The following is a 21759-nucleotide window of genomic DNA, read 5'->3' as shown; positions in this document are numbered from 1 at the left end:
CAGAGCAGCTCACAGATCACTGCACCTGTAGATAGCCCATCTATAATTTAGCCTAAACAACTACCCCTTCCCCTACAGTATTTATTTATTTATTTATTTTGCTCCTTTGCACCCCATTATTTCTATTTTGCACTTTCTTCCACTACAAATCTACCATTCCAGTGTTTTACTTGCTATATTGTATTTACTTTGCCACCATGGTCTTTTTTTGCCTTTACCTCCCTTATCTCACCTCATTTGCTCACATTGTATATATACTTACTTTTCTACTATATTATTGACTGTATGTTTGTTTTACTCCATGTGTAACTCTGTGTTGTTGTATGTGTCGAACTGCTTTGCTTTATCTTGGCCAGGTTGCAACTGTAAATGAGAACTTGTTCTCAACTTGCCTACCTGGTTATTAAATAAAGGTGAAAAAAATTAAATAATCCTCTGTAAATTTCGGTGTTCCTCAAGGTTCCGTTTTAGGACCACTATTGTTTTCACTATATATTTTACCTCTTGGTGATGTCATTCAGAAGCATAATGTTAACTTTCACTGCTATGCGGATGACACACAGCTGTACATTTCGATGAAATATGGTGAAGCCCCAAAATTGCCCTCGCTGGAAGCCTGTGTTTCAGACATAAGGAAGTGGATGGCTGCAAATGTTCTACGTTTAAACTCGGACAAAACAGATGCTTTTTCTAGGTCCCAAGAAACAAAAAGATCTTCTGTTGAATCTGACAATTAATCTTGATGGTTGTACAGTCGTATCAAATAAAACTGTGAAGGACCTCGGCATTACTCTGGACCCTGATCTCTCTTTTGATGAACATATCAAGGCTGTTTCAAAGACAGCTTTTTTCCATTGCAAAAATCTGAAATTTTCTGTCCAAAATTTATGCAGAAAAATGTATCCATGCTTTTGTCACTTCTAGGTTAGACTACTGCAATGCTCTACTTTCCAGCTACCTGGATAAAGCACTAAATAAACTTCAGTTAGTGCTAAACACGGGTGCTAGAATCTTGACTAGAACCAGAAAATGTGATCATATTACTCCAGTGCTAGCCTCTCTACACTGGATTCCTGTTAAGGCAAGGGCTGATTTCAAGGTTTTACTGCTAACCTACAGAGCATTACATGGGCTTACCTACCTATCTTTACGATTTGGTCCTATCCATGTGAGAGACGCAGACTCGGTCTCGACCTTAAAGTCTTTATTGAAGACTCATCTCTTCAGTAGGTCCTATGATTGAGTGTAGTCTGGCCCAGGAGTGTGAAGGTGAACGGAAAGGTACTGGAGTAACGAACCGCCCTTGCTGTCTGTGCCTGGCCGGTTCCCCTCTCTCCACTGGGATTCTCTGCCTCAAACCCTATTACAGGGGCTGAGTCACTGGCTTACTGGTGCTCTTCCATGCCGTTCCTAGGAGGGGTGCGTCACTGACGGGATCTTCCTGTCCGGGTTGGCGCCCCCCCCTTGGGTTGTGCCATGGGGGAGATCTTTGTGGGCTATACTCGGCCTTGTCTCAGGATGGTAAGTTGGTGGATGAAGATATCCCTCTAGTGGTGTGGGGGCTGTGCTTTGGCAAAGTGGGTGGGGTTATATCCTGCCTGTTTGGCCCTGTCCGGGGGTATCGTCGGACAGGGCCACAGTGTCTCCCGACCCCTGCTGTCTCAGCCTCCAGTATTTATGCAGCAATGGTTTATGTGTCGGGGGGCTTGCCTTCTAGGCAGAGTTCCTCTGTCCAGTGTCTGTGTTCTTTTGCCCATCTTAATCTTTTCTTTTTATTGTCCAGTCTGAGATATGGCTTTTCTTCGCATCTCTGACTAGAAGGCCAGCCTCCCGGAGTCGCCTCTTCACTGTTGACGTTGAGACTGGTGTTTTGCGGGTACTATTTAATGAAGCTGCCAGTTGAGGACTTGTGAGGCGTCTGTTTCTCAAACTAGCCACTCTAATGTACTTGTCCTCTTGCTCAGTTGTGCACCGGGGCCTCCCACTCCTCTTTCTATTCTGGTTAGAGCCAGTTTGTGCTGTTCTGTGAAGGGAGTAGTACACAGTGTTGTACGAGATGTTCATGGAATAGCCTTCATTTCTCAGAACAAGAATAGACTGACGAGTTTCAGAAGAAAGTGCTTTGTTTCTGGCCATTTTGAGCCTGTAATCGAACCCACAAATGCTGATGCTCCAGATACTCAACTAGTCTAAAACAACAGTTTTCATCTGTGTTAACAATTGCAAAAGGGTTTTCTAATGATCAATTAGCTAATCCAAGTTTATCATTTTAAAAGGCTAACACAACATGCCATTGGATGGTTGCTAGTGGTTGCTGATAAACAAGGACATTTCTAAGTGACCATAAACTTTTGAACGGTAGTGTAAATATCAAACCACTGTCAGAATATGTCACGCCCTGACCTGAGAGATCCTTTTTATGTCTCTATTTAGGTTTGGTCAGGGTGTGATTTGGGTGGGCATTCTGTCTGTTTTTCTATGTTTGGGATTGCTTTGTTTCGGCCAGGTATGGCTCCCAATCAGGAACAGCTGTACATCGTTGTTGCTGATTGGGAGTCATACTTAGGCAGCCTGTTTTTCCTTTGGGTTTTGTGGGTGAATATTTTCCTGTTTAGTTTTGTTAACCTGACAGAACTGTTGCTGGTCGTTTTTTGGTTTATTTTTGTATAGTGTTCATTCGGTCCATTAAAATCATTCACGATGAACACATCCTCCGCTGCACCTTGGTCTCATTTTGACGACGGCCGTTACAGAATACCTTAGTATTTCATAAGTTTAACTTGTAGCAAATATAGAATACATTCAGAACAAAATGCTGATAACCGTGTACAAATTAATCTAATTAGCTACAGTTGAAACCGGTTTATAAATTATAGTGTACATCAGCTGACTAACTGGAGCTGGCTAGCAACTGCTACAGCATCAAATTGTATTTGACACATGCGCCGAACACAACAGGTAGACACTGTAGACCTGGCAGGTAGCAGGTAGCCTAGTGGTTAGAGCGTTGGGCCAGTAACCAAAAGGTTGCTGGATTGAATCCCCGAGCTGCCAATGTAAAAATCTGTCATTTTGCCCCTGAACAAGGCAGTTAACCCACTGTTCCCTGGTAGGCCGTCATTGTAAATAAGAATTTGTTCTTAACTGGCTTGCCTCGTTAAATAAAAGGTTTTAAAAAAGTAAGTTCAATGCTTACTTACAAGCCCTTAACCAACAATGCAGTTTGAAGAAAAATAAGTGTTTAGTAAAAAATGTAAATAACATAGTTAAAGAGCAGCAGTAAAATAACAGTAGCACGGGGGGTAGGCATTTGATTAGCTGTTCAGGAGTCTTATGGCTTGGGGGTAGAAGATGTTAAGAAGCCTCTTGGACCTAGATTTGGCGCTCCGGTACTGCTTGCCATGTGGTAGCAGAGAGAACAGTCTATGACTAGGGTGGCTGGAGTCTTTTTTTAGGTCCTTCCTCTGACACTGCCTGGTATAGAGGTCCTGGAATGCAGGAAGCTTGCCCCATTCATGTACTGGGCCATACGCACTACCCTCTTGCGGTCAGAGGCCGAGCAGTTGCCATACCAGGCAGTGATGCAAACAGTCAGGATGCTCTCGATGGTGCAGCTGTGGAAATTGAGGACCCGAGGGGGAATAGGCTTTGTCGTGCCCTCTTTTTATTTTTATTGAACCTTTATTTGGGCAAGACAGTTAATCTACAGGATTGGTGGGTCCCCCTCGGGATGGTTGAGCTAACATAGGCTAATGTGATTAGCATGAGGTTGTAAGTAACAAGAACATTTCCCAGGACATAGACATATCTGATATTGGCAGAAAACTTAAATTATTGTTAATCTAACTGCACTGTCCAATTTACAGTAGCTATTACAGTGAAATAATACCATGCCATTGTTTGAGGAGAGTGTACAGTTATTAACTTGAAATGTTATTAATAAACCAATTACGCACATTTGGGCAGTCTTGATACAAAGTTTTGAACAGAAATGCAATGGTTTATTGGATCAGTCTAAAACTTTGCAAATACACTGCTGCCATCTAGTGGCCGAAATCTAAATTGTGCCTGGGCTGGAATAATACATTATGGCCCTTCTCTTGCATTTCAATTTTTTTTATTTTTTAAATGCATGATTTTTTCTTTGTATTATCTTTTACCAGATCTAATGTGTTATATCACGCCTACATTTCCACAAACTTCAAAGTGTTTCCTTTCAAATGGTATCAAGAATATGCATATCCTTGCTTCAGGTCCTGAGTTACAGGCAATTATGTCATTTTAGGCGAAAATTGAAAATTGTCCGGTCCTTAAGAGGTTTTAAGAACAAATTCTTATTTACAATGACGGCCTATCCCGGCCAAACCTGGACGACGCTGGGCCCATTGTGCGCCGCCCTATGGGACTCCCAATCACGGCCGAATGTGATACAGCCTGGATTTGAACCAGGGACTGTAGTGACGCCTCTTGCACAGATGCAGTGCCTTAGAACACTGCGCCACTCGGGAGCCAGCTCTTCACAACTGGCTTGGTGTGTTTGGACAATGATAGTTCATTGGTGATGTGGACATCAAGAAACTTGAAGCTCTCAACCTGCTCCACTACAGCCCCGTCGATGAGAATGGGTGCGTGTTTGGTCCTCCTTTTCCTGTAGTCCACAATCATCTCCCTTGGTCTTGGTCACGTTGAGGGAGAGGTTGTTGTCCTGGCACCACATGGCCAGGTCTCTGACCTCCTCCCTATAGGCTGTCTCATCGTTGTCGGTGATCAGGCCAACCACTGTTGTGTCATCGGCAAACTTTGGCATTTGTTGTGTTAGCTTGAAAGCTTGTGACTTGTACTCGTCGGGAATGTTCAATGTCAATTAGCTAGCTAGTTTCTAACATAACAGCTTCCTAGTTATCTGTAGCAATCCGATTATGTTGACAATTGTGTAGGTAGTGTCTTATTTGAGAAGTAATTACCAACATTGTCAAAATCTATTTTGACTGCAGCTTTCTTCGTTGGGAAAAAGACATGTAATTAAAAGAAACGGACAGGGACCAATGGCGAGCATCAATGGGTGTAACTTGACATCAAGAAATGCCGATATCAGAAAACGCCCCAAATTGCGTTCTGCAATTACACTCTTCTCGTTTAATGCCCTGTGCGTGTAATTCGTCTTCTTCACCACAAGGTGGCTGGTGTGTAATAAATGGTGGCATTAGAACTCCCTTAAAACCCCGTATGTTATTGTTGTAGGCCAGCTAGCTACAGCGCTTCGTCGCCGGTAAAATTCTACCGCACGGAGGGATTTTAATCCACTCTGATTCCCTTCAGTTAATACTCTGTTCGCCTGTTTACGAGACTTTGGTTTGATATATTTTACCATGATTAGAAAGTAGATAGGTCATTAGTTCTGAATTTTAGAGTCATTACTTTGCCGGGACAGGAGCAGCTAACAAGTCAGCCAGCTAACTAGTTAGCTAGTCAATTTAGCTAATACATTTTTTTTCCCCGATCAAGACGTCGATTGATACCACGGCTGTCATGGAAGACAAATCTTTTACGAAGGAATTAGATCAATGGATCGAACAACTCAACGAGTGTAAACAACTTACGGAGAATCAAGTCAGGAGTCTGTGTGAGAAGGTAACTTTAACTAAACCCAATTTGTTAGATTAGAGCTGAAATTATTGTTCGACGAGATTAGTTGGCTTGTTGAACGGTAGCTAACAATAGGTAGCTAGCATAGCTAACTAACAGTAGCCAGTTAGTTTCAAAGCATACTTGCTAACGATTTAGCTAGCTAACTCTCGTTAGCGGGAATTGGGCCTAACCATTCAGCTAGCCAAACTGAAGCCTACATGGAATGACAAAACTATCCAGATGATTAACACCAAGATGACTAACCACAGTTAACGTACTTATCCAGAACGCCCTTCAATCCAATCAATATTTATGGGTGTGCAAGGCTAGCTATCTGATCAACAATTTCGCTGGTAGGACAGGGCCTTATGTTAATGATCTAGCTAAATGTACATATTGTCGTTTTCAGGCCAAGGAAATCCTTACCAAAGAATCAAATGTGCAGAAAGTGCGATGTCCGGTCACAGTTTGTGGGGATGTTCATGGACAGTTCCATGATCTCATGGAACTCTTCAAGATTGGGGGGAAATCTCCTGACACCAACTACCTGTTCATGGGGGATTACGTGGATAGAGGCTACTACTCAGTGGAAACTGTCACTCTTCTCGTCACATTAAAGGTATGCTTTTCACAACTCACTTTACACAAAGGTGTCTAGTGTACCAAGTTATGATGATAATTCACTGTTGATCAAGTAGGTAAGACCTGTATATGATGACAGATTACTTTTGGTGAAATGTTGCAGGTCCGGTACCAAGAACGAATCACAATTCTGCGAGGAAACCATGAAAGCAGGCAAATCACACAGGTGTATGGCTTCTATGACGAGTGCTTGAGGAAATACGGCAATGCCAACGTGTGGAAATCCTTCACAGACCTGTTTGACTATCTCCCACTAACTGCACTTGTAGATGAACAGGTATTTTTGGTTTCTTTCCCTATTAAATCTGCATTTGTACAGTTTCACCAACTCAATATTTGAATAGTCAATGTTTAATGGAAGTGAGTATGTTCTATTTAAATCCTCCACACTAACTGCTAATTTCTAATCCAAACTGTACTTTTATATTGCCAGATCTTCTGCCTACATGGAGGCCTCTCTCCTTCAATAGACACTCTTGATCACATACGGGCTCTGGACCGCTTGCAAGAGGTCCCACACGAGGTAGATATATTATGTTGCACAGAGAGTATAGGTGTCATTCTAAAAGTCTTTCATGGCGCACCAGCATTAACTGTGTTATTTTTCTTTCAGGGTCCAATGTGTGACCTACTGTGGTCAGACCCAGATGACCGTGGTGGCTGGGGTATCTCCCCTAGAGGTGCTGGCTACACCTTTGGTCAAGACATCTCTGAAACCTTCAACCATGCCAACGGACTCACCCTTGTGTCCCGTGCCCATCAATTGGTTATGGAGGTACAATCTAATTTGTTAATCTGCTTTTACATTTTCAATCAAAGTTGTATAATACTGAGTCAGTATTTACAATTTCCCCACCTTTGGAGAAAACACAGGAGTTCAGACTGCCAGCAAAAAAGCCCCATTTACATGTTGCTTATGAGTGCATTTCACACTACTTTGGGATTAGGATTGGTTTGTAAGGCTCCTGTGGATGTCCTGCTTAATGTTTGTGTCATCGCAAATCAACTGCATTATACTTCAACCAGAAAGGTTATTTGGCTACTTTGCTAGTCTGTCAAGCTTTAGCATTCTTACTAACAGCGGCATTCAAAATGGGTATTTTGCAATGATCAACCAAATAATCTTAGCGACCATTCAATAAATAATCAAAACTTTAAGCGTAATGACAACCCAAAAAATGGTGTATATCTAGGCAAAATTGAATGTGCGCAGATGGCGACCGGCATTTGGGTTCCCACACGTTGGCCATTGTACTTGTTTATGACGTGAATAACAACTTGGAAGTATTTCTTTCTAATTGTTATTACTAGGGATGTTTGGAGACCTGCCACATCGTTAGGATTGTATATTATACAAGGGTGCAAACAATGCCTTACGCCTGGTTCTTAATTGTTTTTCTTCAGGGATACAACTGGGGCCATGACAAAAATGTTGTCACCATTTTCAGTGCACCAAATTACTGCTATCGCTGTGGCAACCAGGCAGCCATCATGGAGCTGGATGATACACTCAAATATTCTTTGTAAGTATGAGGATTTCTAGTGACTTTCCTACTATTCAAATTGTGTAGATCAGACATCCAATGTTTGCACAAAAGTGTTCGAGCCACAGAAAACAATCTGACCATATTGTCTTTCTCAATCCCCTTCAGCCTACAGTTCGACCCGGCTCCTCGACGCGGAGAGCCTCATGTGACTAGACGCACCCCTGACTACTTCCTGTAAATGTTTGAAGCAATCCTTGTTCAAGTACTGCACATCTAGATTTGAATATACTGTACAAGAGGGGTTTAATAAATGCATTCTACAGAAGATAATGGTATAGAAAACCTACAAAATAATAGCAAGAACCCCCTCTGCAGTTTAGAAAATGCTGTCATAATGCTGTGCTGATAAACATTTACAATACATGTTTAACTTTTCTTTTTTTTTTTTTATACATGTTTTAAAGTGATTGAATAATGAAAGTACCAACATGGACCAAAATGTGCCATAAAATCTTAAGACATGTAAAACTTGCCTTTTTTTTTTTCTTTTTTTTTTACTTCAATAGAATACTATTTGGCCAATGTTGCTACAGATTGTACACAAGATGTGATAACCAAGTATTTTGTGGCCATTACAAGAAAGCCCCATACAAACCAGCCCATAGAGTTAACTAACCTGTTCTTGTTGACACTTTCTTCATTCATTTCAGCATAATATTTTTTTAGCACTGTCAGTTTCTATAAAAAAAAAAAAAGCTAACAAAGATTAAATCCATGTTTTGTACCACTCTGTGGTTCCTCACAATCTTAACTGCTGCATATCTAGCATTTCCAAGCACCTTTGCAGGAACTAGTTGTTTCTAAAGTGTGACCAAAACAAAGCTCTACACACATGCAAGAGGCATCTCACTTGACACAAAACATGAATGTAATATCTTTCTGAATTCTCTAGTTTTTATAGAAGCAACTGGAAATTGACAGTTTAAGGTCCTTTTTTTCTCACTTAATTGAGAACGAAGAAAGTATCTCCAAGAACAGGTTAGTTAAATCTATGGGCTGGTTTGTATGGGGCTTTCCTGTAATGGACACAATATTTGGTTGTAGACCAGCTCATGTTATCTGTAGCTACTCAAACTGACTATGGTATGAAATGTTTTTTTTGCTAGATTGTAAACTTAGATTCCTGAAAGTCATTTAGCTTCTTAGGCCAAGTGGCATTCATAAAGATGACTTGCTCTGCTGAACATCTCAGCAACCTTATAATTTGAATAAAGATAATGAGCATTTAACGGTCCTCTTATTGTCAGTTATCACTCAGGTCAGCTTTACTGTTTCAGTTAGTAATGAGGCTGGAATAAGGGTACTTGAGGGCTTTTTACATTAAGCCACACTGAGCTGGGGTAAGTTTCCCCAAATGATGGAAAGGACAATGGAATGAAAATATATCTTTTCACACTGAGGCTGACAAACTTTGCTGATCCTATACTGTTTCCTGACTATCAAGTTACCACACTGCTTTTTGGCTATACCCCTTTATCCATTTTTCGCAATCAAGGATTGTAGTAGTTGGTTTTGCTCTATCCATGGTTATAAGTACCAATCAAGTGCCTCGACGGCAAAAGTGGAAATAAAAAATCCACTAGCAGGAACTAGCAAGCCCTGAGCACAGTTGTGGTAAAATGTCCTTTATCAGACTAGCCTTATGGCATTTTTCAAGAATGAGCATAAAAGCATTAAATGGGGAGAAGACCACCAAGTCTGGCCATGTGAAGAAGTGCAGCTATAGTGGGGGGGGGGGGGTAACTTTGGTCAGGGTCACCCCAACTGGCACACCATGAATAGAGGGATGTTGATGGCCAGCAATTTTGTAGCAGTGGTAATGGCCAAGCGCGTTGCTCTGTCGCTGCTAAAAAGTGGCGTGAGATCAGTTGTTGGATGGGGTGTTGTCCTCTTCGTTATGCCTCCCACTTTACAGGTCATCAAAAAAGCTACTGGGATGGATGTGCAGGAGTCAGGGCTTTGTGTCATGGGGTCAGGAATACTGGGTGCCTCACCGTATGGTCTGGCGGCACCACAGCGGGGGTGGAGGTCAAGTGTCCGTATGGTGCAAGGGACCTTACCATTGAAGAGGCAGTGAAGTTGAAGGATTTTTTATATCCAGGAAGAGGGAGGGTCTTATAGCCTCTGAAGATCATCCTTACTGGCACCAGGTCCAAGGGCAGATCCACATCACTGGAAGGCACACTTGCTTCTTTATTGCGTGGACCACCAAAGCCACCATCACCATGCCTATCCAGCGTGACAACCTCTGGCAGACTACAATAGTTTTCAAGGACCACATACTCCCAAAATTGGCACTGCAACAGTGAACATCTCTAAATATCTTGTGTTATGGCACAAATCAGTTTTTGTTCTTCCCTTGATTTTATTCCAATAATTTTTCGTGTGTGTGGGGGGGGGGGGGGGGGGGGGCACTGCATTAGCGTTTGTCGCGCCTCCTGTACCTGTTTTCAGGGAAGCCAGTGATCCAAAAATATTCCACAGTTCATACACACACACTAGGCTCACAGAATAGGTTATATTACATACAAGTTTTTCTCAAAGCAGCCAACTAATGTAATGTAGTTAACATAAGTCCAATCACAAAGACTGGTCTGAGTGGTCTCAGTTTCATTCAGTAGTACAACACAATTCACTTTGCATTTTATCATGGGCACAGTGGGAATTTATATCCGTGATGTTTAAATTATTTCTTGTTCCCTTTGTTGTGGAGAGCTTCCTTTTCTGGTAAATGCAGGATGGGAGAGACATCACTTCCAGCAGATCTCCTTGCTGAGGGTGGCGTTCATCATGCACTGCTTCTCGTGGGGTGAGCCTAATGTTCTAAAATCAAATATTAGTCACATGCACCGAATACAACAGGTGAAATGCTTACTTAACGAGCCTCTAACCAACAATGCAGTTAAAAAAATACAAATAAGAAATAAAAGTAACAAGTAATTAAAGAGCAGCAGTAAAATAACAATAGCGAGACTATATACAGGGGGGGGGTACCGGTACAGAGTGAATGTGTGGGGGCACTGGTTAGTCCAGGAATTATGTACATGTAGGTAGAGTTATTAAATTATAGTGACTATGAATAGATAACAACAGAGTAGCTGCGGAGTAAGGGGGGGGGGGGGGGGGGCAATGCAAATAGTCTGGGTAGCCATTTGATTAGATGTTCAGGAGTCTTATGGCCTGGGGGTAGAAGCTGTTTAGAAGCCTCTTGGACCTAGACTTGGCGCTCTGGTACCGCTTGCCATGCGGTAGAGAGAGAACAGTCTATGACTAGGGTGGCTGGAGTCTTTGACAATTTTTAGGTCCTTCCTCTTACACCGCCTGGTATAGAGGTCCTGGATGGCAGGAAGCTTAGCCCCAGTGATGTACTGGGCCATACGCACTGCCCTCTGTAGTGCCTTGCGGTCAGAGGCCGAGCAGTTGCCATACCAGGAAGTGATGCAACCAGTCAGGATGCTCTCGATGGTGCAGCTATAGAACCTTTTGAGGATCTGAGGACCCATGCCAAATCTTTTCAGTCTCCTGAGGGGGAATAGGTTTTGTTGTGCCCACTTCACAACGGTCTTGGTGTGCTTGGACCATGTTAGTTTGTTGGTGATGTGGACAACAACGAACTTGAAGCTCTCAACCTGCTCCACTACAGCCCTGTCGATGAGAATGGGGGCATGCTCGGACCTCTTTTTCCTGTAGTCCACAATCATCTCCTTTGGTCTTGGTCACGTTGAGGGAGAGGTTGTTGTCCTGGCACCACATGGCTAGGTCTCCAGACCTCCTCCCTATAGGCTGTCTCATTGTTGTCGGTGATCAGGCCTACCACTGTTGTGTCATCGGCAAACTTAATGATGGTGTTGGAGTTGTGCCTGGCCGTGCAGTCATGAGTGAACAGGGAGCACAGGAGGGGACTGAGCACGCACCCCTGAGGGGCCCCTGTTTTAAGGATCAGCGTGGCGGATGGGTTGTTACCTATCCTTACCACATGGTGGCGGCCCGTCAGGAAGTCCAGGATCCAGTTGCAGAGGGAGATGTTTAGTCCCAGGGTCCTTAGCTTATTGATGAGCTTTGAGGGCACTATGGTGTTGAACTCTGAGCTGTAGTCAATGAATAGCATTCTCACATAGGTGTTCCTTTTGTCCAGGTGGGAAAGGGCAGTGTGGAGTGCAATAGAGATTGCATCATCTGTGGATCTGTTAGGGCCGTATGCAAATTGGAGTGGGTCTAGGGTTTCTGGGATAATGGTGTTGATGTGAGCCATGACCAGCCTTTCAAAGCACTTCATGGCTACAGACGTGAGTGCTACGGGTCGGTAGTCATTTACGCAGGTTACCTTAGTGTTCTTGCGCACAGGGACTATGGTGGTCTGCTTAAAACATGTTGGTATTACAGACTCGGACAGGGAGAGGTTGAAAATGTCAGTGAAGACACTTGCCAGTTTGTCAGCGTATGCTCCCAGTACACATCCTGGTAATCTGTCTGTGAATGTTGACCTGTTTAAAAGGTCTTACTCACAGTGGCTGCGGAGACTGTGATCACACAGTCTTCCAGAACAGCTGGTGCTCTCATGCATGTTTCAGTGTTATTTACCTCGAAGCGAGCATAGAAGTAGTTTAGCTTGTCTCGTAGGCTTGTGTCACTGGGCAGCTCTTGGCTGTGCTTCCCTTTGTAGTCTGTAATGATTTGAAAGCCCTGCCACATCCAACGAGCGTTTGAGCCGGTGTAGTACGATTCGATCTTAGTCCTGTATTGACGCTTTGCCTGTTTGATGGTTTATCGGAGGATATAGCGGGATTTCTTATAAGCTTCCAGGCTAGAGTCCCGCTCCTTGAAGGCGGCAGCTCGAGCCTTTAGCTCAGTGTGGATGTTGCCTGTAATCCATGGCTTCTGGTTGGGGTATGTACGTACGGTCACTGTGGGAACGATGTCGTCGATGCACTTATTGATGATGCCAATGACTGGTGTACTCCTCAATGCCATCGGAGGAATCCCGGGAACATATTCCAGTCTGTGCTAGCAAAACAGTCCTGTAGCTTAGCATATGCTTAATCTGACCACTTTTTTATTGATCGAGTCACTGGTGTTCCCAGCTTTAATTTTTGCTTGTAAGCAGGAATCAGGAGGATATAATTATGGTCAGATTTGCGAAATGGAGGGCGAGGCAGAGCTTTGTACGCATCTCTATGTGGAGTAAAGGTGGTCTAGAGTTTTTCCTCTGGTTGCACATTTAACATGCTGATAGAGATTTGGTTCGACGGATTTAAGTTTCCCTGCATTAAAGTAAAATACAGATTAAAACTCTCTAGGTAGATAGTGTGGACTACAGCTTATCATGAGGTACTCTACCTCAGGTGAGCAAAACCTTGAGACTTCCTTTTATAAATAACAGCACGAGCTGTTATTTATAAAAATACATAGTCTGCCACCCCTTGTCTTACCAGACGCTGCTGTTCTATCCTGCTGATACAGCATATAAACAGTCAGCTGTATGTTCATAATGTTGTCATTCAGCCACGACTCTGTGAAGCATAAGATATTACAGTTTTGAATGTTCCGTTTGTAGTTTAATCTTCCGCGTAGGTCATCTATTTTATTTTCCAAAGATTACCTTCCATTCTGCTAGCAAACGTGCAGTGGGGGTTTATTCGATCGCCTGCAAATTCTCAGAAGGCGCTCCGGCCCATTTTTCTACGCCTTCTCTTCACGCAAATGACGGGGATCTGGGCCTGTTCCCGGGAAAGCTGCATGTCATTCACGTCGGACTTGTTAATGGAAAAAAAGGATTCTGACTGTTCTTGGTGAGTAATCGCAGTTCTGATGTCCAGAAGTTATTTCCGGTCATAAGAGACGGTCTGCCATGTCTCCAGACGTGAAGATCTTAAACCCTGAATTCTGGTCAATGGCTTTGTCCGACACAGATCCTGGATACAGATCACTGCAGTATGTTTTCACCACATTAGTTGCAACTCCCAGGAGTAGCTTGAAGGAGTGCATTGAGTAGTACACAGTAGGTTTGCTTCTGCAGATCCATCGGATTTGGAGAAGCAACTTCTATGTCAGTACAGTCAATGACCATCCTGCAGTTTCTTCTGGACCCTGATAAGTCACAGTGAAGCACGTTCTTCTCCCGAATTGGAACAGTCTTCGTGATGTTAATGAAAGTGATGGTAACGTTGCTGACAGTGCTTGCACTACAATGGAATAGTTGAGCCAGATGCAAGTTGGTGTAGCTGTGACGCAACTTCATAAGCGCCATAAACACTTGATCCTCAAATGACAGCATCTCGACCCTCCACATGGCAAAGTAGACAACCCATTCCTTGTAACGTTCCAAGTATTCAACAACGATGTTGAACATGTCTGTTTGGAAGTCCTGTTTCCATCCTAAGTACTTTATCAGACAGCTGTGATGCTGAATACCTGTTGCAGGTATACAGCTGATTCTCCTGTACTAATGTTTCCTCAAGATGCCTCAGTGAGAACATACAACAGTGCAGACAGCAGCTTCCTACACTTCGTCTGCCATGGTGGATGAGTCTGGATCCTCCTCTTCCTCCATGGTGGATGAGCTACCTTTTCTGGTAAATACAGGAACATTTGTCTTTCCCAACAGAAAATGGCAGCTGCAGACCCAAGTGTTTTCAGTTAGTGTCTGAAAGACACTTTAAATTTTTTTTTACTAGCTAGCTAGGCTGATTACTAAATGGTAACATATATTTAAATACCGTAACCCACAGACTTGACTATAGTAACAGTAAAATAGACTGGGCTTTGGTCTATCTGCACATCTAAAATCCTACTATGTGGAGCAGACATTTCTGCTGATATTGAGTAATTATCTGGAATGCTCAACTAGATGATCAGGATAGTGTAGGTTGCTATTTGCTCGAAGAGGTGAAGAATTCCGATGAGCTATACGACTGTACTTCGAATTCTCAAGACGAAAGTTAAAACCCTCAGCCATGAGGCCACTGAGGAGAGCCAGCAAAGGGACTGACCTGCAGGGATGTAACGTAAGGATTTTGGGCACTGGCCAACAGACCATGATTTCTACATTCTGGTCCCAAATCTGTGGCATGCAATGTTTATAAAGGAAAAAAATACACTGCTGTGTCAGGCTATTTTGGCACATTGTCTACTAGCCCAGTCTGAAAAGTACTAGACTCAGGCTAACTTAATTTTCATCCCTGCTGACATGCATAACTGACTTCACAGGTCCTTTGATTAGGCATGTACAACAGATGAACTTGTGGTACAAACCATGTGTGTTTCGTATGGGAAAACATTGAGCCCAAAAGTCATGTGTGAGAAAGCTAGCCAATCTGGAGATATGTTGCTAGTTAGTTAACATTACCTCACCGTTCATGTAGTCAGACTTTTCTATGTGGTGACATGCTAGCTCAGGGTTTCCCAAACTCGGTCCAGGGGCACATTTTGGTTTTTGCACCCAGGGGGTGCTCAGAAAATGGTGCCGGCCTAACGTTAGCTAGCAAGTCTGACTACACTAACTTTTGAGTTAAGGTTAACTTGCTGACTGTCTCACTAAAGACTTGTCAAGTAAAAGGTCACAACAGATGCACTTGTGGAACAAAACCTGTTTCTGTGTTATGTATGGGGAAACATTTAGCTAATGTAGCTAACTAGACAACCAAGGTGCCTAACTAACTAGACCACCAGGCAATGTTTAACTAGCTAGTTAACATTAGCTCACCATTCGTGTAGTCAGACTTTTGTAAGTGGTGACATGCTAGCTAGCCAACTATCCTTGCCATGGTGCCGGCCTAACATTGGCTAGCAAGTCTGACTACACGAATGGTGAGTTAATGTTAACTAGCTAGCTAAATATCCCTTCCCTGGGGGGCTAACGTTAGCTAGCATGTCACCACGTGAAAAGTATCTGGCTAGCTCACTAAAGACTTGTCAATAAAAAGGTCAGTCATTATGTTAGCCTATGTTGTTTTTATTTTTACTTTAAAAATGGTAGGTAATGTATGTTGTACACGTAACTACAGTCAGTGGGTATCTAGCTAATTTTCATAAACACCTAGCTAACCACAGGTCTTTGACCTAACCAAAATAGCAGCTAGCAAAACAGGGCTTACCTTATCACACAGTTCCAGCGATGCCTCGCGAAAACAGAAAACGATAAAATGCAAGTGTGCTTATCGGAGTAGCGGTTACAATCCGGTACATAACACAGAACCATCCTTGCTTCTGATTAGTGGAGAGACCTAACTAATGTTAGCTAGTTCGCTACAAAAGGCCAGGCAGAGGGTAATTCAAAAAAGGTGAGTAATTAAAACATGCTAAAGTAGCTAGCTAGGTAATTTGAAAAAATGCTAAACAAGAATACACACGAGAAACACAATAACAATGATTTAACAGAGAAACTAAAAAGGCTATAATATCTACTTGCTAGGTTACATGCTACTAGTCAATGAGTTTGCATTGAGAAATTTGCTTGAGGGATGACGCCAAAGCTTGCGACAAGATGTGTAGTTCTGTATGATAACCACATTAGTGCCTAATTAGCATTTCGTTTTTGGGGGTGTAGTTACAGGCGAATGTATATATTAATAAAAGTTACCTTGTCCGAGAGAGATTTGCGCAGTTATCAAAACGTCACGCCAGGGTAAGCCTACACAAAACAGACCTTAATATGAAGTAGTTCTAAACATGGACAGATTTAGTGGTCTTCTCCCCTTTTAATGCTCTTATGCTCATCCTTGCAAAATGCCATAAGGTCAGAAATAGACACCTAAGTCAACATACTGTACAAACAATTATCTAGGCTAAGTAAAACCATTTTTTAGATCTATTGCTCTGCTAACTTTCTAGCTAAAGTGTAGTCAATGGCTAGCTAAAACAGAGGATGCAAATTCATGAATTGGGCACAGAAGGTCTCTGGGCATGCTGGTTGGGTTGGATGGTGAACGGTAGCTGACAGTGTCAGCTAGAGATGATGTCACAATCTTCACCTTCATCTGAATATATCTCGAAATCACTGTCAGACCAATACGCAGCGGGTTGCGTGCTCCACATCATTTTATTAACTATGATGTACACGAAAAACAATAAACACGACAGATGCCAGTTTCACTGGCTGAACAGACAGCAATGCAAAAGATAACTACCCACAACCTACCAAACAAACACACACCCCTATATAGGACTCTCAATCAGAGGCAACTAGAAACACCTGCCTCCAATTGAGAGTCCAGCACCCAAACCTAAACATAGAAAACCTAAACTAGACAGAATGCAGAAATACAACCTAGAAAATACTAACCTAGAACATACACCCAAAACCCAGGAACAACTAAATCAAACACTCCTCTACAACACACACAAAACCACCACCATACAAAACAAACATCCCTCTGCCACGTCCTGACCAAAATACTAAACAACTACTCCCTCTGCTGGTCAGGGCGTGACAGATGATGTGCAGGAGATTCCTGCAGAAATTTGTAGTCTTGCTGAGGTCTTCTCTGTTGCTAATTAGCATTTTGAATTATTGAGAGTAAATTGAGGCGAATATATTGAGAAAACTCACCTTGTCCGAGAGAGAATTACATTGCTATCAAAACGTCACGCCAGGTGAAACCTAAATGAAACACAGAAAGTTCTAAAATTCCGGATGCAAAAATGTATAGGGATAAAAACGATTGGAACCATCTCCGGGTTTTACTGATGAGCTTTATGGGTATTAAGACTCATACTGTGGTACTCAATGACTGTACAGAGCATTTGAAAAATATTCAGACTGCTTGAGTTTTTCCACATTTTATTACGTTACAGCCTTATTCTAAAATGGATTAAATTGATTATTATTTTTTACGGAAATATCACATTTACATAAGCATATTGACCCTTTACTCAGTATTTTGTTGAAACACCTTTGGCAGAGATTCAAGCCTCAAGTTTTGGGTACAACGCTACAAGCTTGGCACACCTGTATTTGGGGAGTTTCTCCAATTCTTCTCTGCCGATCCTTTCAAGCTCTCTCAGGTTGGATGGGGAGCGTTGCTGCACAGATTTTTTCAGGTCTCTCCAGAGATGTTAGATCAGGTTTAAGTCTGGGGTCTGGCTGGGCCACTCAAGGACAGTCATTGTCCCAAAGCCACTCCTTTGTTGTCTTGGCTGTATGCTAAAGGTTGTTGTCCCGTTGGAAGGAGAACCGTCTCCCCAGTCTGAGGTCCTAAGCGCTCTGGAGCAGGTTTTCATCAAGGATCTCTCTGTACTTTACTCGGTTCATCTTTCCCTCAATCCTGACTAGTCTCCCTGCTGCTAAAAAAACATCCCCACAGCATGCTGCTGCGACCACCATGCTTCAACGTAGGGATGGTGCCAGGTTTCCTCCAGACGTGATGCTTAGCATTCAGGCCAAGGGTTCAATCTTGGTTTCATCAGACCAGAGTCCTTTAGGTGCCTTTTGGCAAACTCCAAGTGGGCTGTCATGTGCCTTTTATTGAGGAGTGGCTTCTGTCTGGCCATTCTACCATAAAGGTCTGACTGGTGGAGTTCTGCAGAGATGGTTGTCCTTCCGGAAGGTTCTCCCAACTCCAAAGAGGAGCTCTCTTAGTGACCATCGGGTTCATGGTCACATCCCTGACCAAGGCCCTTTTCCCCCCGATTGCTCAGTTTGGCCTGATGGCCAGCTCTAGGAAGAGTCTTGGTGGTTCCGAAATTCTTCCATTTAAGAATGATGCAGGCCACAGTGTTCTTGGGGACCTTCAATGCTGTAGACATTTTTTGGTACCCTGCCCCAAATCTGTTCCTCGGCACAATCCTGTCTCAGCGCTCTATGGACAATTCCTTCGACCTCATGACTTGGCTTTTTCTCTGACATGCACTGTCAACTGTGGGACCTTATATAGACAGGTGTGTGCCTTTCCAAATCATGTCCAATCAATTCAATTGACCACAGGTGGACTCCAATCAAGTTTTAGAAACATCTCAAGGATGACCAATGGAAACAGGATGCACCTGAGCTCAATTTTGAATCTCATAGAAAATGGTCTGAATACTAAATAAGGTATTTCTGTTTTGTTTTTTAATACATTTGCAAAAAATTCTAAAAACCTGTTTTCGCTTTGTCATTATGGGGTATTGCGTGTAGATTGATGAGGATTTAAAAATATATATATTTTAGAATAAGGCTGTAACGTAACAAAATGTGGAAAAAGTCAAGGGGTCTGAATACTTTCCAAATGCACTGTATACAGTTGAAGTCGGAAGTTTACATACACCTTTATCCATATGAACCAAGACATCTGTGGCTACACAATAATTAATCACATTCCTGAGTTATATAAAAAGCAGAATACATTAATAATTTGTTTAAAGTATTATTGGTGTTCATCTTAAACTACAAATGTGAATTCAAAATGGAATCAGAACACACAGTTGAAGTCGGAAGTTTACATACACCTTAGCCAAATACATTTAAACTCAGATTTTCACAATTCCTGACATTTAATCCTAGTAAAAATTCCCTGTCTTCGGTCAGTTAGGATCCCCACTTTATTTTAAGAATGTGAAATGTCAGAATTATAGTAGAGAAAATGATTTACTTCAGCTTTTTATTAGTTTCATCTCATTCCCAGTGGGTCAGAAGTTTACATACACTGAATTAGTATTTGGTAGCATTGCCTTTAAATTGTTTAACTTGGGTCAAACGTTTTGGGTAGCCTTGCACAAGCTTCCCACAATAAGTTGGGTGAATTTTGGCCATTCCTCCTGACAGAGCTGGTGTAACTGAGTCAGGTTTGTAGGCCTCCTTGCTCGCACACACTTTCAGTTCTGCCCACAAATTTTCGATGGGATTGAGGTCAGGGCTTTGTGATGGCCACTCCAATACCTTGACTTTGTTGTCCTTAAGCCATGTTGCCACAACTTTGGAAGTATGCTTGGGGTCATTGTCCAATTGGAAGACCCATTTGCGACCAAGCTTTAACTTCCTGACTGATGTCTTGTCCACATAATTTTCCTGCCTCATGAGGCCATCTATTTCGTGAAGTGCACCAATCCCTCCTGCAGCAATGCACCCCCACAACATGATGCTGCCGCCCCCGTGCTTCACGGTTGGGTTGGTGTTCTTCGGCTTGCAAGCCTCCCCCTTTTTCCTCCAAACATAACGATGGTCATTATGGCCAAACAGTTCTATTTTTGTTGCATCAGACCAGAGGACATTTCTCCAAAAAGTACGATCTGTGTCCCCATGTGCAGTTGCAAACCGTAGTCTGGCGTTTTATGGTGGTTTTGGAGCAGTGGCTTCTTCCTCGTTGAGCGGCCTTTCAGGTTATGTCGATGTAGGACTCATTTTACAGTGGATATAGATACTTTTGTACCTGTTTCCTCCAGCATCTTCACAAGGTCCTTTGCTGTTGTTCTGGGATTGATTTGCACTTTTCGCAACAAAGTACGTTCATCTTTAGGAGACAGAACACTTCTCCTTCCTGAGCGGTATGACAGATGCGTGGTCCCATGGTGTTTACACTTGCATGCTACTATTTGTACAGATGAACGTGGTACCTTCAGGCGTTTGGAAATTGCTCCCAAGGATGAACCAGACTTGTGGAGGTCTACAATCTTTTTTCCTTAGGTCTTGGATGATTTCTTTTGATTTTTCCATGATGTCAAGCAAAGACGCACTGAGTTTGAAGGTAGGCCTTGAAATACATCCACAGGTACACCTCCAAATGACTCAAATGATGTCAATTAGCCTAAAGCCTAAAGCAATGACATCATTTTCTGGAATTTTCCAAGCTGTTGAAAGGCACAGTCAACTTACTGTATGTAAACTTCTGACCCACTGGAATTGTGATACAGTGAATTATAAGTGAAATAATCTGCCTGTAAACAATTGTTGAAAAAATTACTTGTGTCATGCACAAAGTAGATGTCCTAACCGACTTGCCAAAACTATAGTTTGTTAACAAGAAATGTGTGGAGTGATTGAAAAACGAGTTTTAATGATTCCAACCTAAGTGTATATGAACTTCTGACTTCAACTGTATGTGAATGGACAAAGTCATTGATCACGTGACACCATTCATTCATATGTGAAGACTCCAGGTACAGTGAGGGAAAAAAGTGTTTGATCCCCTGCTGATTTTGTACATTTGCCCACTGACAAAGAAATGATCAGTCTATAATTTTAATGGAAGGTTTATTTGAACAGTGAGAGACAGAATAACAACAAAAAAATCCAGAAAAATGCATGTCAAAATGTTTTAAATATATTTTAATGAGGGAAATAAGTATTTGACCCCCTCTCAATCAGAAAGATTTCTGGCTCCCAGGTGTCTTTTATACAGGTAACGAGCTGAGATTAGGAGCACACTCTTAAAGGGAGTGCTCCTAATCTCAGTTTGTTACCTGTATAAAAGACACCTGTCCACAGAAGCAATCAATCAGATTCCAAACTCTCCACCATGGCCAAGACCAAAGATCTCTCCAAGGATGTCAGGGACAAGATTGTAGACCTACACAAGGCTGGAATGGGCTACAAGACCATTGCCAAGCAGCTTGGTGAGAAGGTGACAAAAGTTGGTGTGATTATTCCCAAATGGAAGAAACACAAAAGAACTGTCAATCTCCCTCGGCCTGGGGCTCCATGCAAGCTCTCACCTCGTGGAGTTGCAATGATCATGAGAGCGGTGAGGAATCAGCCCAGAACTACACGGGAGGATCTTGTCAATGATCTCAAGGCAGCTGGGACCATAGTCACCAAGAAAACAATTGGTAACACACTACGCCGTGAAGGACTGAAATCCTGCAGCGCCCGCAAGGTCCCCCTGCTCAAGAAAGCACATATACATGCCTGTCTGAAGTTTGCCAATGAACATCTGAATGATTCAGAGGACAACTGGGTGAACGTGTTGTGGTCAGATGAGACCAAAATGGAGCTCTTTGGCATCAACTCAACTCGCCGTGTTTGGAGGAG

General features: G+C 42.6%; 1 protein-coding gene across 1 annotated transcript; it reads left to right on the top strand.

The window, feature by feature from the left end:
* Positions 1-5171: 5171 nt before the first annotated feature.
* Positions 5172-8285, top strand: LOC106587035 (serine/threonine-protein phosphatase 2A catalytic subunit beta isoform). Its single transcript, XM_014174887.3, has 7 exons — positions 5172-5631; positions 6038-6247; positions 6374-6547; positions 6704-6793; positions 6884-7045; positions 7675-7793; positions 7923-8285. Exons 1-7 carry the CDS (start codon positions 5530-5532, stop codon positions 7993-7995), a joined length of 930 nt encoding a protein of 309 aa, XP_014030362.1. The 5' UTR covers positions 5172-5529; the 3' UTR covers positions 7996-8285.
* Positions 8286-21759: the final 13474 nt, after the last annotated feature.

The sequence above is a fragment of the Salmo salar genome, chromosome 26 (assembly GCF_965601325.2).
Source record: "Salmo salar chromosome 26, fSalSal1, whole genome shotgun sequence".
Lineage (NCBI taxonomy): Eukaryota > Metazoa > Chordata > Actinopteri > Salmoniformes > Salmonidae > Salmo > Salmo salar.
This window is presented reverse-complemented; position numbering and strand designations above follow the sequence as displayed.